The sequence below is a fragment of the Fusarium flagelliforme genome (genome assembly GCF_020744385.1).
Source record: "Fusarium flagelliforme strain FIESC 12 MPI-CAGE-AA-0113 chromosome Unknown B0J16scaffold_1, whole genome shotgun sequence".
In the NCBI taxonomy this organism is placed as follows: domain Eukaryota; kingdom Fungi; phylum Ascomycota; class Sordariomycetes; order Hypocreales; family Nectriaceae; genus Fusarium; species Fusarium flagelliforme.
Window position 1 is genome coordinate 175,930 of NW_025763503.1, and position 23,999 is coordinate 199,928.

Sequence of the window (23,999 nt, forward strand, 5' to 3'; positions counted from 1 at the left end):
ACCTCTCTAAAGAGACACTAGTGCTCACGTCATCACGTGCTTTTAAGACCTTCCTAATGCATCGCCATATCATCAACCTTCTTCTGTCCAATAGCATTAGCTCCAACAAGCGCATCCGGCCCATCGAAAATCTCAGCCACCTCCTCGAGCGAATGTCCCTTAGTCTCAGGGAAGAAGAAGAAAATCAAGGTCAGATGGATTGCGATAGCAACACACCACACAATATAGTACTTCCAAGAAATAGCCTCCATGGCAACAGGATTGGCAAACGCGTTGTACACACCAGCCAAGTTACCCGTTAGTTGGTACAGCATAGATGCTTTCGCACGCAGGGAGTATGGTGTTGCCTCCATGATGTACGTTGCGCCGATGGGGGAGATGGCGTGGTAGAAGAATGAGAAGACGAAGATCATGGCGAGGACTGCTCCTGCGAAACCGATGTGCTCGAAGTTTTCTTGTTGGTTGCGCGCGGAGCAGATTGTCCAGATGATATAGGACGCGCCCATACCTGACATACCAAGAAGGAACAGAGATCGACGACCAAATCTATCAACAAGTGTGGCGAAGACAACAGCTGAAGCAAAACCCCACATTTGAAGACCGCCATTCAAAAGAAGTTGTGTCTTGTGGTCGGTGATGTTGATCGAGTTGAGGACTTTGGCGAGATAGTATGAAGTCAAAGCGTTGCCGGACCATTGCAGCATGGCGGGGATGTAGAGCGCGAGGAAGAAGCGGTGCCAGTTACCCTTTGAAGAAACCCACTCCGCCCATCGGGATTTCTGCTGAACCTTTTCAATCTCGAGAGTCGCTGTAATCTCGGCCATTTCGAACCGAGCCAATCGCGAGTTGGGGTCACCGTAGCCGTGCCATTTCACGAGAATATCCTGCGCTTCCTTGTATCGTCCCTTGTAGATCAACCATCTCGGCGATTCGGGCGCAAACATAACAAGAGACGCTTGAATGACTGAGAAACTAGCCTGTAACAGACTAGGCAATCTCCAAGCCCAAGAACTCTGCATCTGAAAGCTCCCGTATGTAACCCATGCGGCAATAATAGCACCCAACGGCCAGGAGACCATCATGAAACTGACAACCTTTCCACGATGCGTAGGATACGTGACTTCAGAGAGTAAAGGTGGTGCAGCAGTCGATACAATTCCGAGACCAAAGCCGATGATGAAGCGCGAGGCGACGAACATGCCGTAGTTGTAGGAACATGTTTGAATGATAGCGCCGACGATGATGGTGAGACTGCCCCCAAGGATGGGAATCCGTCGACCAAGCCGATCGCACAGTTGGGAGGAAATGAGGATGGAGATCAGGACACCACCGTTAGGACCGAACGTCATGGCTCCGAGACGAGTTCCTTTCGGTTCGCCGAAGTAGGACTGCCATTGGGGAAGAGACTGGGCTCCGTTGAGCATACCTATCTCGTTAGTAACCAGTCAATCATCCCAGGTTGTGAATACTTACTCGCATCAAAGCCAGTAGCAGTCTGCGTCAACAAACCACTCAGCAGCAACAAATTCAACTTCCATAGAGTCCAATCCTTGTACCACGGCGGACGATCATTAGGAATCACGTCTGCAAGAACGAGACCTTGAAAGTCGTTTGTTTCGGCATCTTGGATATGCGCCTCTTCGGTACCCTGCTTCGAAGTCATAATGTTCGTTGTCAATTCAGAGCTTCCGTGACTCTGCAACAAAAAGGATTGACAGTGACATTGATAGTGTCTCCACCGTCTTTATATCTGGAGTGACTCGGTTCCTGCCGAAGCGCTCGTACCAGAATTAAGCAGCAAAGCCAAGATTTTCCCCCAGAATTGCCGTGTTTAGTTGGTTATGCCGATGCCCGCTGTGCGTTACCCCAGATCTACCCCGGATATGAACGTTACTAGGCTCGGTTGAGGTTTCCCCGCACAAGACCGTGGCGTCTCGGGGCAATCGGAGCCGACAGTCGTTGGGTTTTGTCATGGATGGGGACCGGGACAATGATCGGGAGGCCTTTGTCCGGGGCCCGGCGATAGTTATCAGATCAGGTCAAACTGGTATGAGATGGTTATGATCATGGCCAAGTCACATGGGCTGTTAATCTGGTCATCTGAAGAGCACTAGTGATATCGGGTTCATCTTCAATTGCAAGATTGTGTTCCGAGCTTCTTCTAGGGTAGCCTCGAACGCGACACCATATCTCATTCGCCACGCCACAAACATGTCCAACTGGCTTAGTATTAAGGTATTTTCTTATTGTTGTATTTTCCCCATAATCTCTTGAAGATTGATTGTTTTCTTTTTTCGTCTTTCTTATCGTGATTAAAGTCGACCCAGAAGGCAAGAGATCGCTCAACATCCTCCGAGACGCGAAGTATCAATAACGCACGGACGCAATAGCAAATTTACAACCACGCTACTTACATTGCATACAAGAACACCCATATTCAGTCAAGTAAAGTCAACGACTTATATTAACCCACTCCTATGTTCTCAAGTATGACCTAAGCCTTGTTGAGTCTCTTGGCCTCAACCTGAACAGCCTCAGGGATCCACTCCTCCAAGCTCTCACACTCCGGCTTCCACCCCAAAAACTTCCTTGCCCTCTTGGCATCACCTCGACTGTTCAAGCCCCAAGAAAGCGCTTGAAATCCTAATTTCTCCTGGGCCTCATCAACATCCAGCACCTTGGTCTCATCACTTTCAATGAGGCCCTTGTTCTTCGCCTCCTTGGCAATAAGAGTAGAAATCTCACTCCACTTATGCGTTCCGTTCTCAGCGAAGAAATAACCCTTAGGACCCCAGATTTCTTCTTCATTTTCTGTGGTGGAGGATGCTGCACGTTGGGAGAGGAGGACGAGCAGACTGGAGAGATCGTGAACGTGGACGTTATCCCATTCTGTCTTTCCCGCGCCGATGATTGGTCCAAAGCCCTTTTCCAGAGTTGTTTCTGCGAGACCTGGGATTTGACGACTACGTTGGTTGGAAGGTCCCCGGCCAGTGCCGTAGATGGTAGGTGGGCAAACAATGGCTACCTTTACAGCGGAGGGATCCTTGGCTGCTTCTTCGAGAACGATCTTGTCGACGTCGCGGTGGAAGGCGGTGTCGGGGAGGGAAGTGACTTTGTCAACGCCTTCGAGATCATCGTAGGCTTGTTCGGGAAGAGGTCCTTCGCCATAACGCTTGTTGTCCATGTCATACCAGCAGAGAATTCCTGTGCCGCTGATATGGATCCAGTAGCCGGGGTTGGAGGCGGAGTGAGTAGATTGTAGACCGGCTCCGATGGCGCGTGCGGCACCTTGGTGGTCGGAACTCTCAGCGGTATCTATCAAGGTCAGTATCATCAATTCTCCTCAAGAGGCGATAAACCCACGAATAACGATATCAGCCTCTGAAGCGGCCTTCTTGATGACCTCGGAGTCATCCAAAGATCCAATTGCCAACTTCACGTCGGGATATTGCTTCTGGACATCCTTTCCCTTCTCTTCGCTTCTGACGAGGATTGTGTACTTCCAGCTTGGCTGGGCCTTGGTTAGAGCATAGAATGCATCACCGCCGATAAAACCGGTGGTACCAGTGCTAAGCTGTTAGTCAATTGATACGCCATTGAAGAGGACACTTACATAAAAACGTTCTTGGATGCCATTGTTTCAATATGTTTGAGTTGTCTTGATTCAATTGATCAATTCTATCGCGTTCGAAGCTCTTATATGCAATTCTTTGTAGAAACTGCGAGCCTCTTCTGCTGAGAGATCAAAGACGTCAAAGGCACCACAATGACGTCGTGTTGCACATAACGTTATCGCTTATCAAGATAACGTTTACTAAGAAATTGGGTGGATGCACTAACAGCCACGATACAGGGCTTGGATAAAGCATTTCCCAGCCCGCTTAAATAATTCGTCAAAATGACAGCTGGACATCATGATTTGCATAAACAAGTTTTATTAATCGTGGAAACAAGGCGAACTTCAACGAATACTAGCTAAGTCTAACAAATATTACAGGGAAGCATTGCCAACTTGAAAAACCTTCGCTAAAGACAGGAAATCAACTAAATGAAACGGTATTTAATGTAAGGAAGGGCATGTTTGACAAAGTTAACCTTTTTAGGACCAAAGTCGCAAGCCTCGATTTGGTACCAGGTGTAATCGTCGGTATAAATACCATCACGGAATGTTTCTGTCTTCGACACGCTGCAAGGGACCTTCATTTGCACATCGGTCCAGCGGTTAAAGTAAACGCCCCCGGACGCAAATTCAAGCCTCTTCTTACGAAGTGGAAATTTGACGAGAAGGTCTTCGACCGCTTTGTTTGACTTGACGAGGTTGGCAAGCGGGCCCTTAAGATCGTCCTTGAACGCTTTTTGGATCTTGATAAGTCCATCACGGACCTTGCGGCCTGAAGCAGTTTTGGCCAACTCCGAGTTCTTGGCCCAGTTCGTGGCGAGTATTTGGTCAATTGAGGTGGCTGCGGCTTTCGCGTCGGGGGCATGTTTGCTGATGAGATTAAATCTATTGACGAGGTTTCTGAGGTCTTCTCCTGCCTGGGGCATGAACTCAGTGACTCTGAAAGCCTTGATGAGGTCTCGTATAGTGTTGATCTGGTAGTCTTCTACAAGTCCCACGTAATACTTTTCATCTGCGGCTGTGGTACTGTACTTGATAGCGGTGCGGGTGATTTGTGTCATCTTGGGAATGTTTGCGAGCGACTTCTCAGCGGCACTGGGAACACCCTGTAGGCCCTTAATAGTCGAAATGGTGTTCGAGACTATGCAATGTTAGCATACTCTTCAAACATCTTTCCTGGTGTCACTTACACTTCTTGAAAGCATTGGTAGGAGTGGAGCCTTTACAAGCACTGTTCCTGCAGACGCTCGCCTTGACAGACTCGACCTTTGAGGAAACGGACTTGAGACGGCTCTGCACTTGCTTGGCATAAGTCTGAAGTTCTGTAGTCTTTTGCTTGAGAGAAGCAAACAAAGCGACCCAGTCGTTGAGCATTTCTACAAGGTCACTGTCAATCACGTTCTCTGCCTTATCCACGTAGCTGGCAAAGAATGCGCGGATTTTCGGCCCGTCGCATGTCCCAGAGTAGCAGGAAGCCACTGCCTTGATCAGCTTCCTGTATGTAGCGACATCGACCTGCGGTTGTGTTAGTCGTATATCTGAAGCATAGACATGAAACTTACCTCCGGAGCTTTAATAACAGTCCAGCCGTTGGTAGCTGAAAGCTGACTTCTTGTAACCGATGCTTTGTTGGTGGAGATGACATAGTCGTTGTTGTAAAGGCACTGCAAAGGTTAAGCCGACGAATGAGCAGAAGGGACGATGCTTGCTTACCGTTTCCGCCTTGTATATCTCATCAAGATAGTATTCCTTAACGCCCTGATTGATCTGACCATCAAAGGTATTTTTATAGTATGAGTCATCTCCATAGTACGAGGCCATGTTCAGACACCCGCAGTTGACTGCTGCCATATCAACGAAATCCCGGTTACCAAGAGCGTCTTGGACGGCAGTGCATATGTTGATATCTTTGGGCCTAACCTCTATACCATTTTGTGCACCCGTGTGGTCTGTTGGTCTGACGTTAGATATGATCATATATCGTCATGGAATAACCCACCATAAGTTTCTTTGATAGGGCCAGGGTACTGGATGGTTCGGGTGCAGCCCACGATACCATAGACGTCATTGCAGGAGGCATCGATGTCTTTCTGCTGTGCTGCATGCACAGTCAGGAGGGCAAGGTTGAGAAGGGTGATTGACGCGTAGGTCTTCATGGTGCTTGTTCTTGTTGTAGATTGGGAATATGTCATGATAACAATGTAGATTGAGAGGGGGGTAGCCTATTTAAATATCTGATGAATATTTCATTGCTGGAGCATTTCATATCGAGGGCTGAATCTAGATTGCTCTCAGCAATGGTCATATGACCCATCTAGATCTAGTCACCCGGCACTGCGGTCTATCAGGGGCATGTTTAAGAGCCTTCAGCCTCTTGAATCGGATGGAGCGTTGTTCAATCATTATTTCCGGATTCTGCGGTTGCAATAAGCTTCAATGAAATTTCCGAAAAAGGATTGTACCTTACTGAATGAGGAGAGCTGAAAGGCACATGGCGCATCCTCTTCAATTCCGCAAATGGTTTGGTGCTTTGTTGGTTAGAAACAAGGCTTAAAGTCTGACTTATATTTCGTTGAACGCCATCATGCCAATGTAAACGAGTCTTCCCCTGGATCCATATTACTATTATTCAAGCCACAAGCGGTCTAGACTATGGCAATTGACCTTGGCAGGCACATTCCTAAACTGGAATGCTGGAAACTCTAAACTAATGCCCGTTTTGATCAACATCAAACGCCTTACTAGAGAGCCTTGCCAGCAGTTAACCATGGTGGCTCAGCACGCCACTAGATTTCTACGAGGCTGATCGCCAATCAGGCCTGCGAAGTGACAGGTGATGTTACGATTTTGGAAAAGGCGGTAAAGTGGCGGGCTGAACTTGGAGATGAATTGGGGGATACGGTTGGAAGGTTATGTCTATGTAGCTATAGCTGATTGGTCATAAATACACGAGGTCAAAGGGACTTGAAACCGGACGAGAACAGTGCCCTTCGTTGTGATAATCTAAACATACGCCATTATAACGAATTCTCTAAAGAAAAAGAAAAAAGAGGTGAAGATAGAATAGAAGCCTTGGTTATAGTGGTGATTGCCTAGAGCTTCTTGTTCCAAATCCCAACAGAGTACCGCACTTATCAACTTCTCAACTTGAAGTACTTGGCAAAAAACATAGAGTTCGCCGCCAGGACCACAGGAACAACGCTAACCATCTCACCAAAACCAGCATAGCGAGGCGGGATCCGAAACTTGACCCAAGCCCCGCTCGCCATTGTAATGGCCAAGATATTATAGACAGCTGACCAAACAAAGTTAAAGTACATACGTTGGAATCCAACCTTGCTGATGTCCAGCAGAAACGGAATACCTTCCAGACCATTCAGCAGGACGACATCTGCGGCGTCTTGAGTCACATCACTGGTACTGCCCATTCGGACACCAACATTGGCTTGAGCAACGGCGATGGCGTCATTTGTTCCATCGCCACAGAAGATAACTCGTCTTCCCTGGTCCATCAGAGCAGCGACGTAGTCTCGCTTCTCGGGGGGAGTACGTTCGCCGATGACATTGTCTGGCGAGATACCCACAGATGCTGCGACAGCTTGGACTGCCTTGATCTGGTCGCCTGAGACAAGATGAACACTGATGTTGCGAGACTTGAGCTCACGTATGACCTGTACTGCCTCTGGACGGATCTGAGCCGACATTCCAAAGACGATGAGGGGGATGGAATCGCGGGTCACGACAAGTGTAGTGAGACCACTGTTCTGAAGTCGCGACACATCTTCCAGCTGCTCAGCTTGAGTCCAACGAGCATTGCCGGCTCTGAGAGTCGAATCCAGGTAGCCAGCTTCAACTCCCGCGCCAGGAATTGCATGGACGTTCACCACGTCCGGCATTGCCTTGACTGTGAGATATTTCTCAATAGCTGCAGAGACAGGATGTTTACTACCAGAAACAAGAGCCTTTGCCAAAGCGAGGTTATCTGACAAGTTCCCTTTCAGATTCACCTGTTCACTCACAGTAAGCTCAGCCTCGGTGATCGTGCCAGTCTTGTCAAAGACTGCATCAGTGGTCTTGCGAGCTCCTTCGGTGGTATCAGCAGACTTGATGATGACTCCACCTCGAGCGGCAATTCCTCCTGCGACAACGAGAACCATGGGTACAGCAAGTCCAAGGGCGCAAGGACATGCGACTGCGAGTGTGGCGACAGCAAAGGTGATGGCGTTACCAACACTTTTACCAGCGCTGTAGTCAAGAACTTCAATACCGCATGCAACCCATATCACAAGAACGAGAACAGCTATGGTACCCATGGCGGGGACGAACCAGCCGGCGACCTTGTTAGCCAGATCCTGAATCTTGGGTGTCGAGTTCGCGGCTTCCTCGACAAGTTGTGCAATATCAGTGACTGTGTTCTTGCCAGGGAGACGGGTCAATTGAACAGTGACAGTACCGTCACCATTTACAGTACCAGCAATTAGATCGCTACCCTTTTGCTTCACCACAGGAAGTGCCTCGCCTGTCAGCATGGACTCGTCAACTTCGGTCTTGCCAGAGATGACGATTCCGTCAGTCGGTACACGAGAATGAGGCAGAACCTTGAAGACATCTCCATATTGAAGAAGCCGAGCATCAATGTCGATATCACCTTCCTTCGTAATGAGCACAGCCGTGTTGTTCTGTTTCGATCGAAGTGATACGGCAGAAACAGCCTGAACTCGTGCAAAGGCGGCGATCAATCGACCAGCGAGAATCAGGGTGATAAGCATAGTGCTGGTCTCGAAGAATTGACCCTCATCAAGAGGATTGCCTGCCATCTCGAAACTGAACGCGACGATGGAGTAGACGTAAGCTGCTGTGATGCTGATGACGACGAGCATGTCCATTTCAACAGTACGGCTGTACCAAAGAGCAGCAAGAGCTGGACGATAGAACTCTGGGATAGCAATAGCTTGAACAAGTGTACCAAGGACAACTGAAATGATGCCCTCGGTCTTGTCGTCTACGATGTCTTCGCTCCAGGACACTACTGCGACAGGAATCGTGAGAGCGGCCGCTAGAAGGGTCTTTGCAAGTTGATCCCAAAGACGACGGCGACTATTCTCAAGTTGAGCATCCCCACGAGGTTCGGCCAGACCATTGCACCGATCCTTGACCTGTTCCATCAAGTCTCGAGCACCTATGGTTGTTGGCTCGTACGAGAGGCGAACAGTCTTCTTGTCAAGAGCTTGAACGTCGGTGACACCTCGAGGTGGGCTGTCGACAAGTCCTTTGATCTGTGGTTTTGAAACCAAGACATCAAGAAAATAGTTCCCGCCGATAATCTTTCTCAGCACGAATCCACTTGCGCCGGAGACAAAGCTGAGGACGCTTTCCGCATTAGTGATGGAGTTGTCGACGTTAAATTCTCCTTTGCCCATGACAAAGTTGACTTGAGCGCTGGAGACGCCAGCTGTGTTCGCAAAGATACGCATCAACTTGTCTGCACATGAGGTGCAGTCCATACCGCTGACTAAGAAGCCAATTGTTTCGAGATTCGCTCCATGTTCGATATCGACTTCAGGCTTAGAAGTTGAGATAACAGGAACGGCACTCTTCTTCTCGTGTTTGTGTTCGTGCTTGGACTTGGATCGGGTGCTCATACAGCATGTCTCAAGGGACGTCACTCCCTGCTCGATTGCGCTTCGGCAGATACAACGAATCTGTTCGAGATAGCTGCTATACTGGTCGAATGCAGCTTCGAGATGTGTACCACAGGCTGTTTCGTCGTCGTGATGGCCAGGTTCGTGCTCATCGTGGCCCGGATCTTTGTCGCAAGCCTTCTTGCACTCGAGTGCAGCAATGGCGACAATGCACTTTTCTAGGAAGAGAATCAGGACTGAACTTCAATGTAACTTCTTGCGCAGACGGGCTTACCACTGCAGTGTTCTTCGCTACCGCAACAGGTCGAGGTAATGCTGGAGACATCGGAATCATCTCCGCAGCAACCTCCATTCCCATCGGCATGATGATGACTTCCATGCTCAGCAACGGAGGGTTCGTGTGTGTGGCTATGTTCATCCGAGCTGGCACGTACATGCTCAGACTTGGATCCGCAACATGATGCACCCATGGTGATGGAAGTATACTTGGGAAAGCAAGGTGTTTGGAAATGATATGGGGTTGTAAGGATGGTTTGCCTAGGAGTAGGGTTATTTCATGTAAAAGAAGTGTCAACAGGCAGCGGGACGTGATATATCGTGAAACTGAGTGTTCCGCGGATGGCTCCACTGCCACTGTTAAAAGTCCCCGCGCTCCGTCTCCGCGCCGCGCTTCCGTTTTTTGCGCTTCAAGAACAATCAGTAATTTGTGCAATACAAGTTTCCCAAGGACGTAATAGATAAATAGTGGGGGTTTTTTTTTAAAAGCCCTAGCATTATAATTCCAATGCTAAACGATGGGTATCTTAACAACAACTGCCTGTAATCTCTCAGTAACTCATCCTGCAATGATCCTTTGCGCCTCTGCTATTGCAGCCCTGACCTGATCAACCGTTCTAAAGCACGCGCAAGCAGTTGTCATATCGACTTCCTTGGGACAAACCTCAGTCGGATGCTTCGTTATCGCGAGGGACTCAGTATTTGAACAACTCGTCCCTGTTTCGCAGTTCTCATGACCTTCGGTATGAGACTGACTCTGTCTCGCCGCCAATTCATCTCCCAGTTGCACAAGACAATCCAACTCTCCCTTGAGACTTGCTTGTAGAAAGGCGACATAACTAGGTCCCTCAAGAGAAACTTCAACCATATCTCCGCTATTAGCCTGTTTCCCGATGGAAAGTTTTATCGGTGTACCAGAATCATAAGCTTGTTGCTTTTGGGTGTAGAAGAAGTCGCCGTAGGATGACCCAATGCTGGATAAAAGAGAGCCCAGCAGATAAACGTTGCGTGATGTGCGTGGACTCTTGATGGACTGGAAGCAAATGGTACACTCCAGAATTGTCCTTGCTGAGACCAGAGATCTTTTCAAGATTTTGAGGGTTTGGAATGTCTCGAGGGAACTTTCTATCTCTGAGAAGTGCTGATTGACTAACTCGATGCAGGAACACTTTTGAGATGGCATCGTTACGCTCTCGGTATTTTGTGGGGGTATCAATGCATCCGCTGGCTTGTCCCCTGGGTATTGGTTGCCGTGATCCTGTTGCGGAGATGTGTTGTTGAAAGGATCGGGTAGCAATGGTGTCCTTCCTTGTACAGCTTCTTGGTCTGCCGAAAAGTCAATATCGAAAGGAGGCAGCGGCGAGGTACCCAGGTCATCAAAGAATTGATTCATGACACCAGCAAAACCTCCTGTCTCAGGCGACATTGATGCTGCACCAGTACTCGCGACGCCATTGGATCTATATCCTCTCTTAGGCCGGCCTATAGTTCTCATAGGCGAATATTCGCATATCAAAGCAAAGTGAGAACATCGTTCGCATAGAGGAGTATGCCGTGAACAGCGAACTTTCCGCTTCCCTGAAACACGTCATCAGCTGATGATTACAAAGCGGAGGGAAGAGAGACTGACTGCATGGGTCGCAGGCGCGGTGCTGGGTCTTGTCACTTATACTTTGGACGTTCATGCTAGGCGCGTACGGATTGAGCTTGTCTGCTGGTATTTGAGCGATAGGTGCGGCCATCAAGGTTCTCAAACTGCGGAATTGCCAAGGAGATGAGGAGAGCGGAACGCCGAAGGATCAGCGCGGAGGGTTTTGCGGATGGTTATTGGTGGGTCAAAATTGCCCCGCTTTGGCATCCGTAGCTTTAGTGGAGACCATGACGGCGTCGCGTTACTGCGTCTTGAAGTCAGATAAGATCTGTGGGCAGATCTCAGGAAGTGTAGCTCATAAGCCTAATAGACGAAATAATGAGAGCATTTTATGCCCAATTAGACCAACCCTTAGACTATTTTATTACAACGCCCTGAGGTTTAGGGGATAACTCTTCTGCTGCCCCGGCAAATGCGTGCATGCCCACAACAACAGCCACGTTGCAGGGTAAGGATAACGTCTCTATTAAATCCCATGTTTAATTCAACAGTCGCGGCAAGCATAAAAAATAAAAGACAGGGGGTCTAGAGTAGCCGTTTTTCAATCATTTTCTAATATGAACGGCGAAGAGAATGTCTTGATATGTTATTTCAAGTGCAGAATTAAGCAGTGCAGGTCAAACCCGGTCAAAATCAATCAAAGTGAAAGGTAAAGTTCTGTTGAGAGAAAAGTAAATGTTAATCTCATCGAAGGGTGGTATTACAATAATGATATATTAAATACAGCTTATGCTAGAGAGACTTCCCAGCGCTCCCCCACTTCCCAGCTTATTAGCCATATAGCAAAATGTGAACATGTCGAAGTCTGCGGGGATTGTCATTCGAATAGCAAACGGTGATCAACGCAAAATCTTTGTGTAGTGACGTGGCCCGGTGTGGGCCTCAAATGAGCCTCAAATGAGAGCTTCGAATGACAGATGCAATGCTGAGATGCTATTGTTGCGAAATGCTTGTTTTCCTCCAAATCGATATCCTGCTTAGCACCACCAGGGCACTGGTCGATTGAGGTTGCCAGGTCGGAGGCGGTCTGGAACGTGACAGATTGAATCACGCTTAGGAGCGACAGATCGGCAAGGCAGTGTGATAACTGTGACTTGTTTCGCTCTAGTGGTTGCTCAGCTCTTTGCAAACCGCCAACACATGCTCAAAAATGGCATGCGCGGCCTCATCAGCGTTCAACTTCGTAATATCGAGCTCCATGTGGCATGGATCCTCCTTTGGCCACTGGTGTACCACGGCATTCTCTCGGAGGTGTGCCACGACTGTCGCATCTGTAAGCTTTCCGTGAACCACCCGTTCTATAGAGGCTAATCGGCGTAGATTCTCTTCTTCGTTGCAGGTGACAGTGACAGGCACAAAAGTGCAACCTCGGCGTGCAGTCATGTTGCGATACTCAGCTATAACGCCGCGACCAATCTCGTCGTTGGACTGGAAGTCGGTGAAGACGAAAACGGAATCTGCTGTATCCTGGGATACTGCCAACGCATCGAAGATAACAGACCGGACTGCGTGCCGCGCCGGCTGATAGTCAGGGCTAGAACGTGGTAATATAGCGCCCACAGGATCGATGAGGAGGTGGTTGTGAACAAGCCGCCCGTTGTAAGGGGATAGAAGTTCGACTAGCTTTCGCGCGATAGTGAGCTTGCCCATGCCTGGGTAGCCGTTGATGTGAATGATCGGGAGAGTCATCGCTCAGAATGAAGTGGTCGAGAGCCTAAGGGATACGATAGTTAGACGCTTTATGCCTGATTAGACTAGGACCTAGGCCCTTTTGTTTCAGCACCCTAAGACTTACAGAGCAGGGTTTCTGAGTTGCAGTCGATTCAGGCGGGACGGCAGCCAGGTTGTGGTATGTGTTAGGTAGGAAGTAGCAGAAAGGTGGTGGGATGTCGAAGGTGTGGAGGAGAAGGGAGGAATGGGATTTGCCGAGAGGGACAAGTTAAATAGAGTGGTGTCAAAAGAGCAACTTAGAGTTACTCCATGATTGGCAAAATCTTAGTTGTGACTCACCGGTGAGAGAACCACGAATCACAGTTTGATAAATCTTGCATCGACCAAAGTTTGTGTAACAAAACCGCGCCACACACTCAGTGTTTCTTTGGAGCCTGAAGGTGCCACGAGACAAGAGTGGCCAAACGCGAGCAAGTAAGAAGCCCACCGATATTTGGTCGAGATGCGTCCCGAAAGCAATGTACAAGATGTTTTATCCGTGTTGTATTCGTGAATTTCATGGAGTGATGATTGAAAGGGGCGGTTGAAAGGGAATTGGGTCACGAGCTGCGATAATTGTTTGCATGCATTCGCGTTGCGCGGCACAAACCACAACACTTACCGCTCAGCCCGCATCCTCGAATTTTCAACCGGCTTTGCAAACGAGAGGTGCCTAATCACGTAATTCAAAGTGCAATTCTGTGGATATATAAGAGTGACTCTTGTTGTTGCCTTTCTGGAAACAAAACAGTCAAACACCTTTACAAGTTATATGAGACTTAAACATGACTGAAAATACAAACCTTTCAACCGGCGTCTTTGCTTTGTATGCTGGCGCCAACAACTCTTCTGAGACCAACAGCGGCCCTTATCAAGCTATCCAGTATGCCTTGTACAACGTCGCAAAAGTTGCTCGCAGCTCTCTAAGCACGGGCGCTCGCGCCGTGGACGTTGTAGAAGCAGCAGTCATAGCCTTGGAGAACATTGGTTGCATTAACGCCAGTGCTTCTAACTTCAACAGTAGCTATGAGGTTGGTCTTGGAGAGACTTTGATATTTCTCTAGAGAAATACACAGTTGGCTAACAGCGATAACCTTTTAGAAGGACGCCGCTATTGTCGATGGAAACACAGGTCGGTATGGCGCGGTAGCTGGTACTACAACTGCCGAAAATCCAATCAAATGTGCTCGCGCATTACTTGACTCAGGTCGCCACCCATTCATGTTCGGGTCAGCGGCAGATGAACTCGGCAAAGGTGAGGTTCCAAACATCCAGCAGGAGGAGGGCACTACCAAGTTGGACCTCCCGTCCCAGAACGTCCAAGCGGCCCAAGCTGTTTCCTCCTTGACTGCCTTTGGACCCATCGGTGCTGTGGCTTTAGACATTCACGGAAACTTATCAGCCGCCGCAGCCTCCGGAGGTATGGGACACAGGACTCCCGGCACTGTTGGCGACATAGCAGTTTTCGGTGCAGGAGTCCTGGCAAACAAGAATCTAGCAGTCGTATGGTGAGTCCTACCCGAGCTGTGACTTTGCAGGACCCCTGAAAATTGCATATAATAAAGGTTGATCGTTATCTAGTGCCGGGAACAGCGAGAAGCTTGTCCATCAAATGCTGGCGAATAGAATCGATGCGCTACGGAGCAAACACTCTCTTGATAGGGCTGTTCAGGATGCCGTGGACCAAGTCACCCAGGAGTCAGAACCAAGTTTCGCTGTTGTCTCGCTTGATTTAGGTGGCCAGCCCGTCGTTCATGGGAATTCTGGTTCTTTCTGGACAGTTGCCACATCGGAGCCCGTCGTCAGAAACCCTTCAATCCATCAAACACATGTATTCTACGAGCATGATGGGCAACTTGCCAAGATTTCAATCTACCCCCCAGTGCCTCTTAGCAAAAATCGACAGCACGAGCACCAGAACACAAGCCCTGAACAGGCGTCGACTCTGAAATCGAATTTGGCAAAGCCGGCCGACGAAAAGCAGGTGATCAGCGTCCCATACTCGTGGGAGAGTCCCGCTGATCATGCGATGGCTGCACTGCAAAGCCCTTGGTATACAACAATGTTTCGTATGCAAAGCACCATGTATCACGACGCTATCGAGTTTTTCCAGCGCATCCAAAGGTATGAATACCTTGTTGTTCCGGTCACTACCTCGAGTATAAGTTCACCTATGGGCTTAGGTTCCGACTCGGAGCCTCTGAACATTGAGATGTGGGGAAAGCATGACTATCTTGCGGACTCTCAACAGTTTGCCCTGGAGTGGGGTCTTCGGCTTCAAGAAGGATTGAGAGGGGTGTACTATTGTGGTACATCCTGCCGAGGAGAGGATTCTGATGCAGCTCATTTGAATCAATTCTGCCACTTTGAGTGTGAACTCGCTGGTGAACTCGATGACGGGATTGCAGTCGCTGAAGGCTACATTGTACACACGACCAGATCCTTGCTCAGAAAGTACGCAAAGGAGATAACCGAAGTTGCGGGCACAACAAAACACATCGAGGATGTGCTCCACCTTCGGGCCTCTCTGGGTGGAAGATTCCCACGTGTTCCACTGGATGAGGCTTTAAGTCTTCCGGAGATCACATCAGAGATGTGGAGATACGTTGTGCCTGAACGACCGGAGCTGGGCAAGTCCCTGACACGTAAGGGCGAGCTTATGCTTATAGCTCGATATGGAGGGGCTGTCTGGTTGACAGAGATGCACCATCAGAGCGTGCCTTTTTATCAAGCGTATCTCGATGATGAGAAGACCAAGGCGTGCTGTGCCGACTTTCTCATAGGTCTAGGCGAGATCATGGGCTGTGGCGCCCGTCACGAAACAGCCGAACAGGTTCTTAACTCGTTGGCTCGCCATGAAGTCGATGCCAATCAGTACTCATGGTATGTGGATATGCGAAAGCTAAAGCCAATGAAGACGGTCGGTTGGGGGATGGGAATTGAGCGATATTTGTGTTGGATCATGCAGCATATGGATGTGCGCGATATTCAGGTTATCCTGAGACTCAAAGGCACCGAGTATTCACCATAGTGTGTTGCAGCACGCAGATTGACCAGTTATGGCATTACTTATAGCAAATATACGAAACTCTTTTTCCAGCATTATTTTCAGTGTGTCTAATGTAGATCGTAGCCTTTTCTGTTCTATTAAACCGCCACTTACAACGGATTTACGTTATTGAACACTCCCAAGATGGAAAGTAGAGTATGATGCCTCCTCGCAGGACCACTAGCATTACCTGTGGGCTTGGTATGATCTACACACGTCCGGGAGACCTTCGGAGGGCCTTTTTCTATTCAACTTTACATGGAAATGATACATAAATGCTTGACCTTTTCACCATGTGTCAAGCTACTGGAAGAACTGAGCCCCGAAAACACTAAAGACGAAATAATGTGGTCATCTTATGCTAGATTTAGAGCAAAGCCTAGGCTACTCTGGTCGAAAGCTACCCTAAGCTTTAGAGGAGATTTATTCAGTTACCTACCGGTCAGGCAAACACTTGATAAACACCGAGATCATAATTGAAAAGTCTGAATTTGAAGCAAAACAAGCTAAAATAGAAACAAGCTAATTATCAACAAGAATCCAAGTATATACGTGCAATCTATCCTGCCATTCTATACCCATGCGCCAGATATCATATCCATATCCCATTACATCAAGAGCTCGCTCAAGTCGCGCTTAGCGTTCCTCTTGATACCACACTTGTTAAGACAAGCATCAATACCAAGAGCAATGTTGGCAGGAATGTGCTCACGGAAGGACTCAATGTCCTTGCCGTCAATAGTCTGAACACCACCCAGAGTAGCAGAAACGACATCGCCGTTCAGAGAGAAGAAGTTCTGGGCGATTTGGTTGACACCAGGGTCAACGTTGTCGAAAGCAGCGACAAAGACAGCATCTTCGCAGTCAGGGTTGAATTCTTGGTGAATAGCGCCCTGGGGAAAGACAGCCATCTGGAAAGTATCCATAGTGTTGGAAACAGGCTTGTGACCGTTCTCGGTAACAAAGTTGGTAACAAGACGGCCCTTAACAATGATGTTAAGCTCAGTAGCTCGGTTGTGCACATGGGCAGTGTTCATGCCACAAGGACCAAGGAAGGCAACAGTCATGGAAGCGCCGTTGCCGATAAGAGCGGGCATGGTGAGGGCTGTAGCAGAGACGGAGCGTCCGCCCTTGCCCTTGGCTTCTCCAGCACCGGTGGCGGCCTTGAAGTCGAAGATGAAGTCACCGGGTTGGTCGAGGAGCTTGAGACGCTCGACTTGGGTGGGAGCGGTGATGATCTTGGAGATGAGGTCCCGGTCACCACTTCTGGTGTTGATGGGGACGATGGGTGGGAGCATGTCATCGATGCTTGGGGCGGCGCGAGATTGGTGGGATGAAGGGGCGCTGGGAGCTGCGAGAGCTGAGCCGGCCAAGAGGAGCATTGATAGGAATTGCATTTTGATGGTTGTGGAAGAAGTATTAATGGATAAAGTCCAAGATGTTGTAAGAGTAAGAAGATTGAGGTGAGTGATTAGAGTTGGTGAGTGAGCTGAGTGATGAAGATGTGATGATGAGTGATAATAATGATGCTTTAGACAGCGATGCCAATGCTCTTATATCCACATCGTCTCCGGCATCACAGCACGATGAGCTGTCGGCGTTTAGACCCCAACGTGCTTGACCGCTGACAGTCAGCCCTACTGCATGGAATTTGATAATTTTCCCATCAAACTAAATTAAAGAGGCAGTGAAAAAAACACTAGTTCATCCCATGAGCTCCTCTTCCCGACTAATTACTCGGCCGAAGGATCACTCAGCCCCTCTAGGAATAGAGACCAGTCAAGGACAAGGTCCCCGATTAGTGGAACCCTAGTCCACTTTGGGCAAGTAAACAAGCCGAGCCAGCCGAGCTAGTGAAGCTTCGCCGCTTATCTCGCGTTTTTGTCCAATAAGAGGCTCAGATGAAAGTCCCTGCTGTCAGATTTCTTCCGGTAGGATCAATTAGAGGATCTGTACTTTGGTTTAGGGCTGATGGTAAGCTTCCTTCGAGTCCCCGGCCGAGGAGGCGGTGTCGGAACTAAGCGAGGCTGACTGCGCTCGAGACCTGGTAAGCTTAGATAAAACTTCTTACCCCCGATTATTAGGTCATGATGCATCTCGTGGCATAAGAAGAAACATGTCCCGCTAAAAAAAGGTTATTCATCAAGCTTATTTTTATCTTTGTTTTTCACTTACTCATCACCTTAATCATGGATCTCAGCATTCCATCAGGCTACGAGTCGTACTCCAACCGTCTCGATCCTCACGATGAAGTCGAAGAGGAAAAGGCACCGCGACATATTCCTGACGAGCAGGCTCTTCTGAAGCAACGTCGTGCGCCGCCCAAGTCTGTTGGAAGTCTTGATACCGTCCGACTTTCTCTGCGCGTTCTCATTCTTCTTGTCAACTTGAGCATTCTTAGCTTGTTGGCCCATGCGGTTAATGTGTGGAAGACTACGCATAACTCTGTGGATAGAGATGAGAATGGTTGGATGAGGACAAGATGGGCTACCATTAACATGTTGTCCACGTGGCTTATGCTGGCTATGGCTGCGTTTGCATCTTTTGTTCAGGTGTTGGCTCTTGCTACTCGTCTCAGTTTTGTAAGTCAATCCCGAATGTCAGTTGCTAGCATGATCTAACTAAAATAGTTCCGCTCGTTTCGCGATGGAACCGTGCACACCGTCGCCGTCTTGGTCAGCTCTGGTATTGTCATTGCTGGATGGATCGCGGTGACTATCTACTTCATCGTCGATAAGGAAGTTCTTCGCAACAACCACTGGGATCTTTGGTCTTGGACTTGTCAGAATAATTCGCGACAAAGCTACATTCCCTGGGCGGGCTTGTGCACAGAGCTGGTAAGTTGAATCTTGACACGATGAGAGAGTCACGTATTAACCGTGCGGTAGACCTATACCTTCGCAGCTGGACTCGGTGTAATGGTGCTGGAAAGTGTCTGCTCGGCTGCCTTTATTATTTCGCTGCGTGGCATGAATATTCTCGGAAAGTACAACAGAGCTAGCTCTGCCTAGGGCTAGGGCGATGCTTTCGTTTCAACTTTTGTTAAGGGAGAGTTATCACTTGCCTCAAAGTTCGGTTGGACTTTCAAGGACAGTTTTAGATATTTATTCGGGGGTTCTGCCTACAATATAACCATTTTTTGACACTCACTACATCTACGAGAGACGTAGCTCACGACCTGACCTTCAATTGCGGTCTGTGAAGCCCAGTAAGAACATACATCTTTATGCACTATAGAGTCCGCTTGGTGCCTGCTGCACGTTGTCGCTCATTTGACAGAATTTATTTGCAGCAAGATCTTTTAGCAAATTTCAAATATTGGGCACACTATGAGCTGTCCAAAAACGCGTCGTACACATTAATGCTACAGCGTGACTAAATATAGAATCATAAGAATAAGCATAAGCGTGGTGGTCATTTACTGGTGGTATTTGTTCTCGTCATACCGCCTCAATAAGCGGCGTGCACTACTGCCTGACATGCATTGGACTATCGATTTCTTACCACCTCAAATATTGTAATATTTGGAATTCCACTGAATGGAGCTGGAAAGGACGTGCAGTTGCTAGTTTTAAAAACAATACTCCCACAGCTGAAACTCAGTAGCATGCTCGCTTTCAAAATCCCCAAATTCGCAGAATACCTCATCCATAGCCTTGAGCCACCGCTGATGAAGCTTGGTGACATAGTGTATCTTTGTGTACTCCCAATAGTCAGGGAACCAGCCAGCAGTTTCCCAATCTATGATACCAGAGATTCTGTCATTATGAACCATGACATTTCTCATTTTGATGTCACCGTGTGTAAAGACAATCTTATGGCCGGGCGTGTGGGTTATGCCGGGTAGTGCCGGTGTTTGAAGAGTCTTGTTGAACCCGTCCTCGTCGACGAATGGTCCGAAAAGGTTTCCTCGTTCTTCAATCCACTCTTGGCTAACGGAGATGCGGAAATCGTGACAAGGTCCACCAATAGCATTGCAGATGGCATGATCTGGAGCAACCGGCTTTGACATTGCCCGAATTTGTCCTAGATACTGTTGCAAGTCCTGCTTAAAAGTGTCCATCTCACTTTCGGTAAATGAGTCAATGAAAGCACCTGCGGGCTGTCCAGGAATTCGAGATGTAATCAAGTAAGTGGCATTCGAGCTGGATACCAAGTCCAGTGGGCGAGGGACAGGTACGGTCGTATGTTTCCGCAGGTGTTGCAAAGTGCCATACTCGTTGGCTAGCCCTTGATGGTTTGCCTGGCTACCTAACTTCAGATACATGCCAAATGGGAGACGTTGGGCATTGAAGCTGGATGATGGCCCGTACAGACGAACACCGAGACGGCACATGTAGAAATAAATCTGTGTTCTAAGTGAAGATGGAAGTAAACTGCAGACTGTCGAAACTACAACGGCGGCACAGCCTGAGAGGCTTTGGTGAAGAAACGAAGTGGCTGTTGTGGCAATCGGGAGAGGTTGCGGGTGCCTGGAAGCAATGTCTTGCGCAATAAAACTCCACCTTAAAGGCTCCGCAAAGCGCGTCAATGCCTTGATCAAGGCTGAATCCGGAATAGGTATGCCGGATTTCGAGTGGTCCTGAAAGGTGTACCATTGAATTGTCGGCATCTTATCTAGAATTGAGGGCTGGTCTGGACCACCAATAAGGATACGAGAGACAGTGTACTATGTAAATGTCAGAAAGGGCTTCACAAACACTGCCTAGGGTAACGGTATGGAGAGGCTCACCTCGGGACCTTTCGTCCACTCAACTTTGATATACCCCTGTGATAACGCTATCGCGGCAGATCGACGGACTAACCAATAGTTTTGAGGGCGTCGAGTGCTTTTGGAGTGCTTGTGTCAAGTTGTGTCCTAGAAAGACTTCAAGTATCTCGGATTGAGACTATCAAAGTACTTCGTTATCGATTGCTGTTATAGAAACAATAGCTTTTGTCTTACTCACTTTTGTTATAGAGCTATGCATAGAAAGTATGGGAGCTACAATTAAGGGATCAAAGAGGGAAGTTTGTAACCCAGTGATGCAGCACCTATCCCCGTCTCTTGCATGGACCTTGAGGACGAGTTCTTTGTTGGGCGACCGTTGTTGGGATCCATCTGCCGATCCTTCAGAAGGTAACCACAAGAAAAAAGACGGGCAGTGTTACTCACATGAGGATACCAGTTCGTTCCAGTCGGCGAGAAATGGCCCCAGTTTGAGAGACCCGGTGTCTGCATCGCACCTGTGAAGGAGATACCGAGCCGAAGCATTGGGGTCAATCGAGAGTTCGAGGAACCGCTCAAGGATTTGGTTCTGAGGATAGCGCGTGCCCGAATTATCGACAGCTGTCAGCGCCCGCTGTAGGTCGCATTCCTTATCTGACATCTTGGTCCAAAGCTGCACAATAGTCGGGACTATTTTTGTTTTTGCAAGCGGATAAATGAGTTGCTTGCCAAGACAGGACCATGCCCGTGCACGTCTGGCCTGTAACTGCGTGTTAGTGGACTCACTACAGGCCAATTGAAGCTAGGAATAACCGTTAGCGGGGTAGAGCTGCTGCCTAACGGTTGTGTTCAGGGTATCTATTATCTATCGTTTACGAACCTACTTCTCGTTTATTGATTTTGATCCCGATCCCCCATAAACAGCATTTCTTATCATGCCTCTCGACGGAACACTTGCGCGACATACCATTTACATTACCTTAGATGCCCGACCAGAGGATGACGAATATGTAATATCCCCCCTGCTCATACATACGTACCATAGCTAAATATTGCAGCATTGGGGTCTCGTCATCACAGATGCTGATACCCGGCCTACTTTTCACCACGTCACAAACCGTGCTGGTCCATGGGTTTATGAAGAGAAACACGAGGACCCAGGGAGGTCTTTGACTCTAATTGCTCTGATTCGAGTATCGAGTGTTGCTAATCACGCCACACAAGTGATCCAGGATGTGCCAGCAAGTGGAATGCCCTCAGAAAGAACGCGAGAGGCGTTCAGTTGTCGTACCTGGGTTAAGGATACCCTTATTTCGCTTGATGAGAACGGAGCTATTCTTCTTCCGACAGATATGGGTAAGGGACTTTTATTGCAATTGAGTACTGCTAACTAGCACTAGATAATATCGAGCGGCTAGCTAAGAAAGTGGGGAGAAGATTCGCGCCTGTTTGTGAACGTGGAGAGGGCGCTACTGTTGTTGAAGATAGCATCTTCTCACAGTAGTGAGCCTTCATCGCTGTATTATATATGAAGCTTATATGTTATCCAAATAACAATGGCACAAAGGTGAACGGAAAAGGTGTCAATGCACAATTATTCAAGCACGGGCTTGCAGGCGGCTTGACTCCTGGATGGCAGGTCCAAGAGAGGACATCGCTGTAGTTCCATGGAAGGTGTATGGCATGATTACGATGGAGTAGAAGATGCCTCGAGCCGAGGTTGACTTGTTTGTGGATCAAGAGGGAAGCTGCAATCGTTTCCTTAACTAGGAAGGTAGTTAAGCTGAACCGGGATACGGTGCAGCGTTCTTAGACATGACAAGTAACCGGATGTCAGAAGACATAAGAATTTTGATAGACGGAGATTTTATCTGGAACGACAGGTAGTCTGGGCCGACACTTTGACTTGGGGTTTAAGGTGTGAGATTTGAGGAATACGTCGAAAGCTCCCAGTTGGAACAGATCCATCGCTGCTTTGCATTGAGTCTTTGACTTGGGATGTGAGGAGAAAATATGACAATTTCACAGCCCATTTTCCTCTCCAGGTTCTTGAGGTCAAAGTTCAAGTTACATGCTTTCGCTCCTCAATGGTCCAAATATTCGCTTCCTCGTCGGCTAAAATTTTACCAATCTGCCTCGTTCACAAAACCCCTGCAATCAAAGCATCTGTGCGTTGGCTTACATGCTTACTTACTTACAGCGTAAAGCGTATAATGTAGATCATTGCCATCGTTCAGGCCTTTCTTATAATGAAATCGCGTATTTACAGCGTAAAACGTATTCAGAATGTAGAGCATGCAGACTGTCTATGTTGTTTAGCCAGCTACAAACAACACTTACCATTGAACACTTATCTATAAATTGAAATAGATTCTTCTTCAGAATTCAGCATTCAAATCATCAACCTCAATCATTCATCTACAACACTATCCAAGTCAATCAATCCCCATACGCAACTCAACATCATGGTCGCCATCAAGATCTCGGCTTTGGCCCTTCTTGTGTCTATGATCACTCTGTCCTCAGCAACGCCCATTGATTCAGAGGCTCAAACTCTTGAAGCTCGTGCCAGAGGAAACGCCGTTGTCTATACTTCTGTCGGGGGAGCATGCAACCAGGTTGTTGAGTCTCAGGCATTCCAGGGCGATAACGTCCACATCTGTCATGAAGTGACAAACATCGGTTCGCTTCGAGTTGAGGGAAGGTACGTGAACTATCAAGTCACCTCTCTATGTTTCGCAATGACTAATGCACTCTTTAGTGGTTGCTTGGTTAAGTGGTGGACTGACCGCGGATGCAAGGGCCGTGGCACCCAGGTCCTGGACTCTTACTGTCAATCTGTTCAATTTTCCTCCTACAGCGTTGATTGTCCTTACAGGAGCAAGGACCGAGGCCAGCAGACTTGGCCTTACCCCGTTTAGATCTAAGCGTTATACATGTTGTTATAGGAAGTGTGTGGGATGAGGGTTGGGGCTGATGAGATTGGAGTTTATTTTCTCCGGGCACTCCGGTTTTCTCTCCTGTATTTAATGAGCCGGAAGGAATAAAAAGACATTTACTTTACTTACTGAAGTCTACTTATGGTTCACCCCGGCATCTGACGCGCTGTAAGCGCACGGTTGTAGTTGTTGTGAAGTGAAGTTGCTGTAGAAATATAGTTGTGGCTGTAGATTGTTGATACTAGTGAATGGAAGAGGAAAAACCTGATGGAAGCAAGGAAAACATTTCATAGCCAGCCCGGACCAGAAAAGACAAGAAAAGGAGGTTTTGTGTAGGCAAAGGACTTATAATGCCTCATTATCACGTGTAACCTCAGAAATCCTATCTGATGGACGAGTTGTAGC

General features: G+C 48.2%; 12 protein-coding genes across 12 annotated transcripts; 4 read left to right on the forward strand and 8 right to left on the reverse strand.

The window, feature by feature from the left end:
- Positions 1 to 53: 53 nt before the first annotated feature.
- B0J16DRAFT_295018 (general substrate transporter) lies at positions 54 to 1,663 on the reverse strand (the record flags this gene model as incomplete). The annotated part of the gene is made up of 2 exons (XM_046124406.1): positions 54 to 1,426; positions 1,474 to 1,663. 2 exons carry the CDS (start codon positions 1,661 to 1,663, stop codon positions 54 to 56), a joined length of 1,563 nt encoding a protein of 520 aa, XP_045988019.1.
- A 772-nt stretch (positions 1,664 to 2,435) lies between these two features.
- Positions 2,436 to 3,724, reverse strand: B0J16DRAFT_325900 (uncharacterized protein). Its single transcript, XM_046125928.1, has 3 exons — positions 3,614 to 3,724; positions 3,364 to 3,569; positions 2,436 to 3,315 (listed from the first exon to the last, which is right to left on the reverse strand). Exons 1-3 carry the CDS (start codon positions 3,634 to 3,636, stop codon positions 2,495 to 2,497), a joined length of 1,050 nt encoding a protein of 349 aa, XP_045988020.1. The 5' UTR covers positions 3,637 to 3,724; the 3' UTR covers positions 2,436 to 2,494.
- Positions 3,725 to 4,044: 320 nt separating this feature from the next.
- On the reverse strand, positions 4,045 to 5,775 carry B0J16DRAFT_390289 (uncharacterized protein; the record flags this gene model as incomplete). The annotated part of the gene is made up of 5 exons (XM_046131863.1): positions 4,045 to 4,760; positions 4,810 to 5,134; positions 5,182 to 5,283; positions 5,333 to 5,568; positions 5,619 to 5,775. The coding sequence occupies 5 exons, from the start codon at positions 5,773 to 5,775 to the stop codon at positions 4,045 to 4,047; spliced, it is 1,536 nt and encodes a 511-aa protein (XP_045988021.1).
- A 747-nt stretch (positions 5,776 to 6,522) lies between these two features.
- B0J16DRAFT_295022 (E1-E2 ATPase-domain-containing protein) lies at positions 6,523 to 10,006 on the reverse strand. The gene is made up of 2 exons (XM_046124407.1): positions 9,536 to 10,006; positions 6,523 to 9,479 (listed from the first exon to the last, which is right to left on the reverse strand). The coding sequence occupies exons 1-2, from the start codon at positions 9,729 to 9,731 to the stop codon at positions 6,754 to 6,756; spliced, it is 2,922 nt and encodes a 973-aa protein (XP_045988022.1). The 5' UTR covers positions 9,732 to 10,006; the 3' UTR covers positions 6,523 to 6,753.
- B0J16DRAFT_325902 (uncharacterized protein) lies at positions 10,000 to 11,163 on the reverse strand. The gene has a single exon (XM_046125929.1). It carries the CDS (start codon positions 11,030 to 11,032, stop codon positions 10,097 to 10,099), a length of 936 nt encoding a protein of 311 aa, XP_045988023.1. The 5' UTR covers positions 11,033 to 11,163; the 3' UTR covers positions 10,000 to 10,096.
- Positions 11,164 to 11,984: 821 nt separating this feature from the next.
- B0J16DRAFT_325905 (uncharacterized protein) lies at positions 11,985 to 13,213 on the reverse strand. Its single transcript, XM_046125930.1, has one exon. It carries the CDS (start codon positions 12,875 to 12,877, stop codon positions 12,293 to 12,295), a length of 585 nt encoding a protein of 194 aa, XP_045988024.1. The 5' UTR covers positions 12,878 to 13,213; the 3' UTR covers positions 11,985 to 12,292.
- A 1,011-nt stretch (positions 13,214 to 14,224) lies between these two features.
- Positions 14,225 to 15,974, forward strand: B0J16DRAFT_325907 (uncharacterized protein). Its single transcript, XM_046125931.1, has 2 exons — positions 14,225 to 14,406; positions 14,480 to 15,974. Exons 1-2 carry the CDS (start codon positions 14,321 to 14,323, stop codon positions 15,927 to 15,929), a joined length of 1,536 nt encoding a protein of 511 aa, XP_045988025.1. The 5' UTR covers positions 14,225 to 14,320; the 3' UTR covers positions 15,930 to 15,974.
- A 443-nt stretch (positions 15,975 to 16,417) lies between these two features.
- Positions 16,418 to 17,473, reverse strand: B0J16DRAFT_408130 (RmlC-like cupin domain-containing protein). The gene has a single exon (XM_046133003.1). The coding sequence runs from the start codon at positions 17,342 to 17,344 to the stop codon at positions 16,556 to 16,558; it is 789 nt and encodes a 262-aa protein (XP_045988026.1). The 5' UTR covers positions 17,345 to 17,473; the 3' UTR covers positions 16,418 to 16,555.
- Positions 17,474 to 17,959: 486 nt separating this feature from the next.
- Positions 17,960 to 19,095, forward strand: B0J16DRAFT_365743 (uncharacterized protein). Its single transcript, XM_046130047.1, has 3 exons — positions 17,960 to 18,529; positions 18,578 to 18,784; positions 18,836 to 19,095. Exons 1-3 carry the CDS (start codon positions 18,137 to 18,139, stop codon positions 18,956 to 18,958), a joined length of 723 nt encoding a protein of 240 aa, XP_045988027.1. The 5' UTR covers positions 17,960 to 18,136; the 3' UTR covers positions 18,959 to 19,095.
- A 423-nt stretch (positions 19,096 to 19,518) lies between these two features.
- B0J16DRAFT_359241 (kinase-like domain-containing protein) lies at positions 19,519 to 21,316 on the reverse strand (the record flags this gene model as incomplete). The annotated part of the gene is made up of 4 exons (XM_046129645.1): positions 19,519 to 20,295; positions 20,332 to 20,616; positions 20,680 to 20,776; positions 21,174 to 21,316. The coding sequence occupies 4 exons, from the start codon at positions 21,314 to 21,316 to the stop codon at positions 19,519 to 19,521; spliced, it is 1,302 nt and encodes a 433-aa protein (XP_045988028.1).
- A 274-nt stretch (positions 21,317 to 21,590) lies between these two features.
- Positions 21,591 to 22,159, forward strand: B0J16DRAFT_312758 (uncharacterized protein; the record flags this gene model as incomplete). The annotated part of the gene is made up of 3 exons (XM_046125068.1): positions 21,591 to 21,665; positions 21,714 to 22,011; positions 22,056 to 22,159. The coding sequence occupies 3 exons, from the start codon at positions 21,591 to 21,593 to the stop codon at positions 22,157 to 22,159; spliced, it is 477 nt and encodes a 158-aa protein (XP_045988029.1).
- Positions 22,160 to 23,120: 961 nt separating this feature from the next.
- B0J16DRAFT_312759 (uncharacterized protein) lies at positions 23,121 to 23,576 on the forward strand (the record flags this gene model as incomplete). Its single annotated transcript, XM_046125069.1, has 2 exons — positions 23,121 to 23,359; positions 23,417 to 23,576. 2 exons carry the CDS (start codon positions 23,121 to 23,123, stop codon positions 23,574 to 23,576), a joined length of 399 nt encoding a protein of 132 aa, XP_045988030.1.
- Between the last annotated feature and the right edge of the window lie 423 nt (positions 23,577 to 23,999).

Excerpts from the sequence above, each read along its gene's own strand:
- B0J16DRAFT_325900 (XM_046125928.1), bottom strand. The coding sequence starts at position 3,636 with ATGGCATCCAAGAACGTTTTTAT. Across the intron at positions 3,570-3,613 it reads GCATCCAAGAACGTTTTTAT|CACTGGTACCACCGGTTTTA; the intron begins GTAAGTGTCCTC and ends CTAACAGCTTAG. Across the intron at positions 3,316-3,363 it reads AGAGGCTGATATCGTTATTC|ATACCGCTGAGAGTTCCGAC; the intron begins GTGGGTTTATCG and ends TGACCTTGATAG.
- B0J16DRAFT_295022 (XM_046124407.1), bottom strand. The coding sequence starts at position 9,731 with ATGGGTGCATCATGTTGCGGATCCAAGTCTGAGCATGTACGTGCCAGC. Across the intron at positions 9,480-9,535 it reads TAGCGAAGAACACTGCAGTG|AAAAGTGCATTGTCGCCATT; the intron begins GTAAGCCCGTCT and ends TTCTCTTCCTAG.
- B0J16DRAFT_408130 (XM_046133003.1), bottom strand. The coding sequence starts at position 17,344 with ATGCAATTCCTATCAATGCTCCTCTTGGCCGGCTCAGCTCTCGCAGCT.
- B0J16DRAFT_325902 (XM_046125929.1), bottom strand. The coding sequence starts at position 11,032 with ATGAGAACTATAGGCCGGCCTAAGAGAGGATATAGATCCAATGGCGTC.
- B0J16DRAFT_365743 (XM_046130047.1), top strand. The coding sequence starts at position 18,137 with ATGGATCTCAGCATTCCATCAGGCTACGAGTCGTACTCCAACCGTCTC. Across the intron at positions 18,530-18,577 it reads TTGCTACTCGTCTCAGTTTT|TTCCGCTCGTTTCGCGATGG; the intron begins GTAAGTCAATCC and ends TAACTAAAATAG. Across the intron at positions 18,785-18,835 it reads CGGGCTTGTGCACAGAGCTG|ACCTATACCTTCGCAGCTGG; the intron begins GTAAGTTGAATC and ends ACCGTGCGGTAG.
- B0J16DRAFT_325907 (XM_046125931.1), top strand. The coding sequence starts at position 14,321 with ATGGGACACAGGACTCCCGGCACTGTTGGCGACATAGCAGTTTTCGGT. Across the intron at positions 14,407-14,479 it reads AAGAATCTAGCAGTCGTATG|TGCCGGGAACAGCGAGAAGC; the intron begins GTGAGTCCTACC and ends ATCGTTATCTAG.
- B0J16DRAFT_325905 (XM_046125930.1), bottom strand. The coding sequence starts at position 12,877 with ATGACTCTCCCGATCATTCACATCAACGGCTACCCAGGCATGGGCAAG.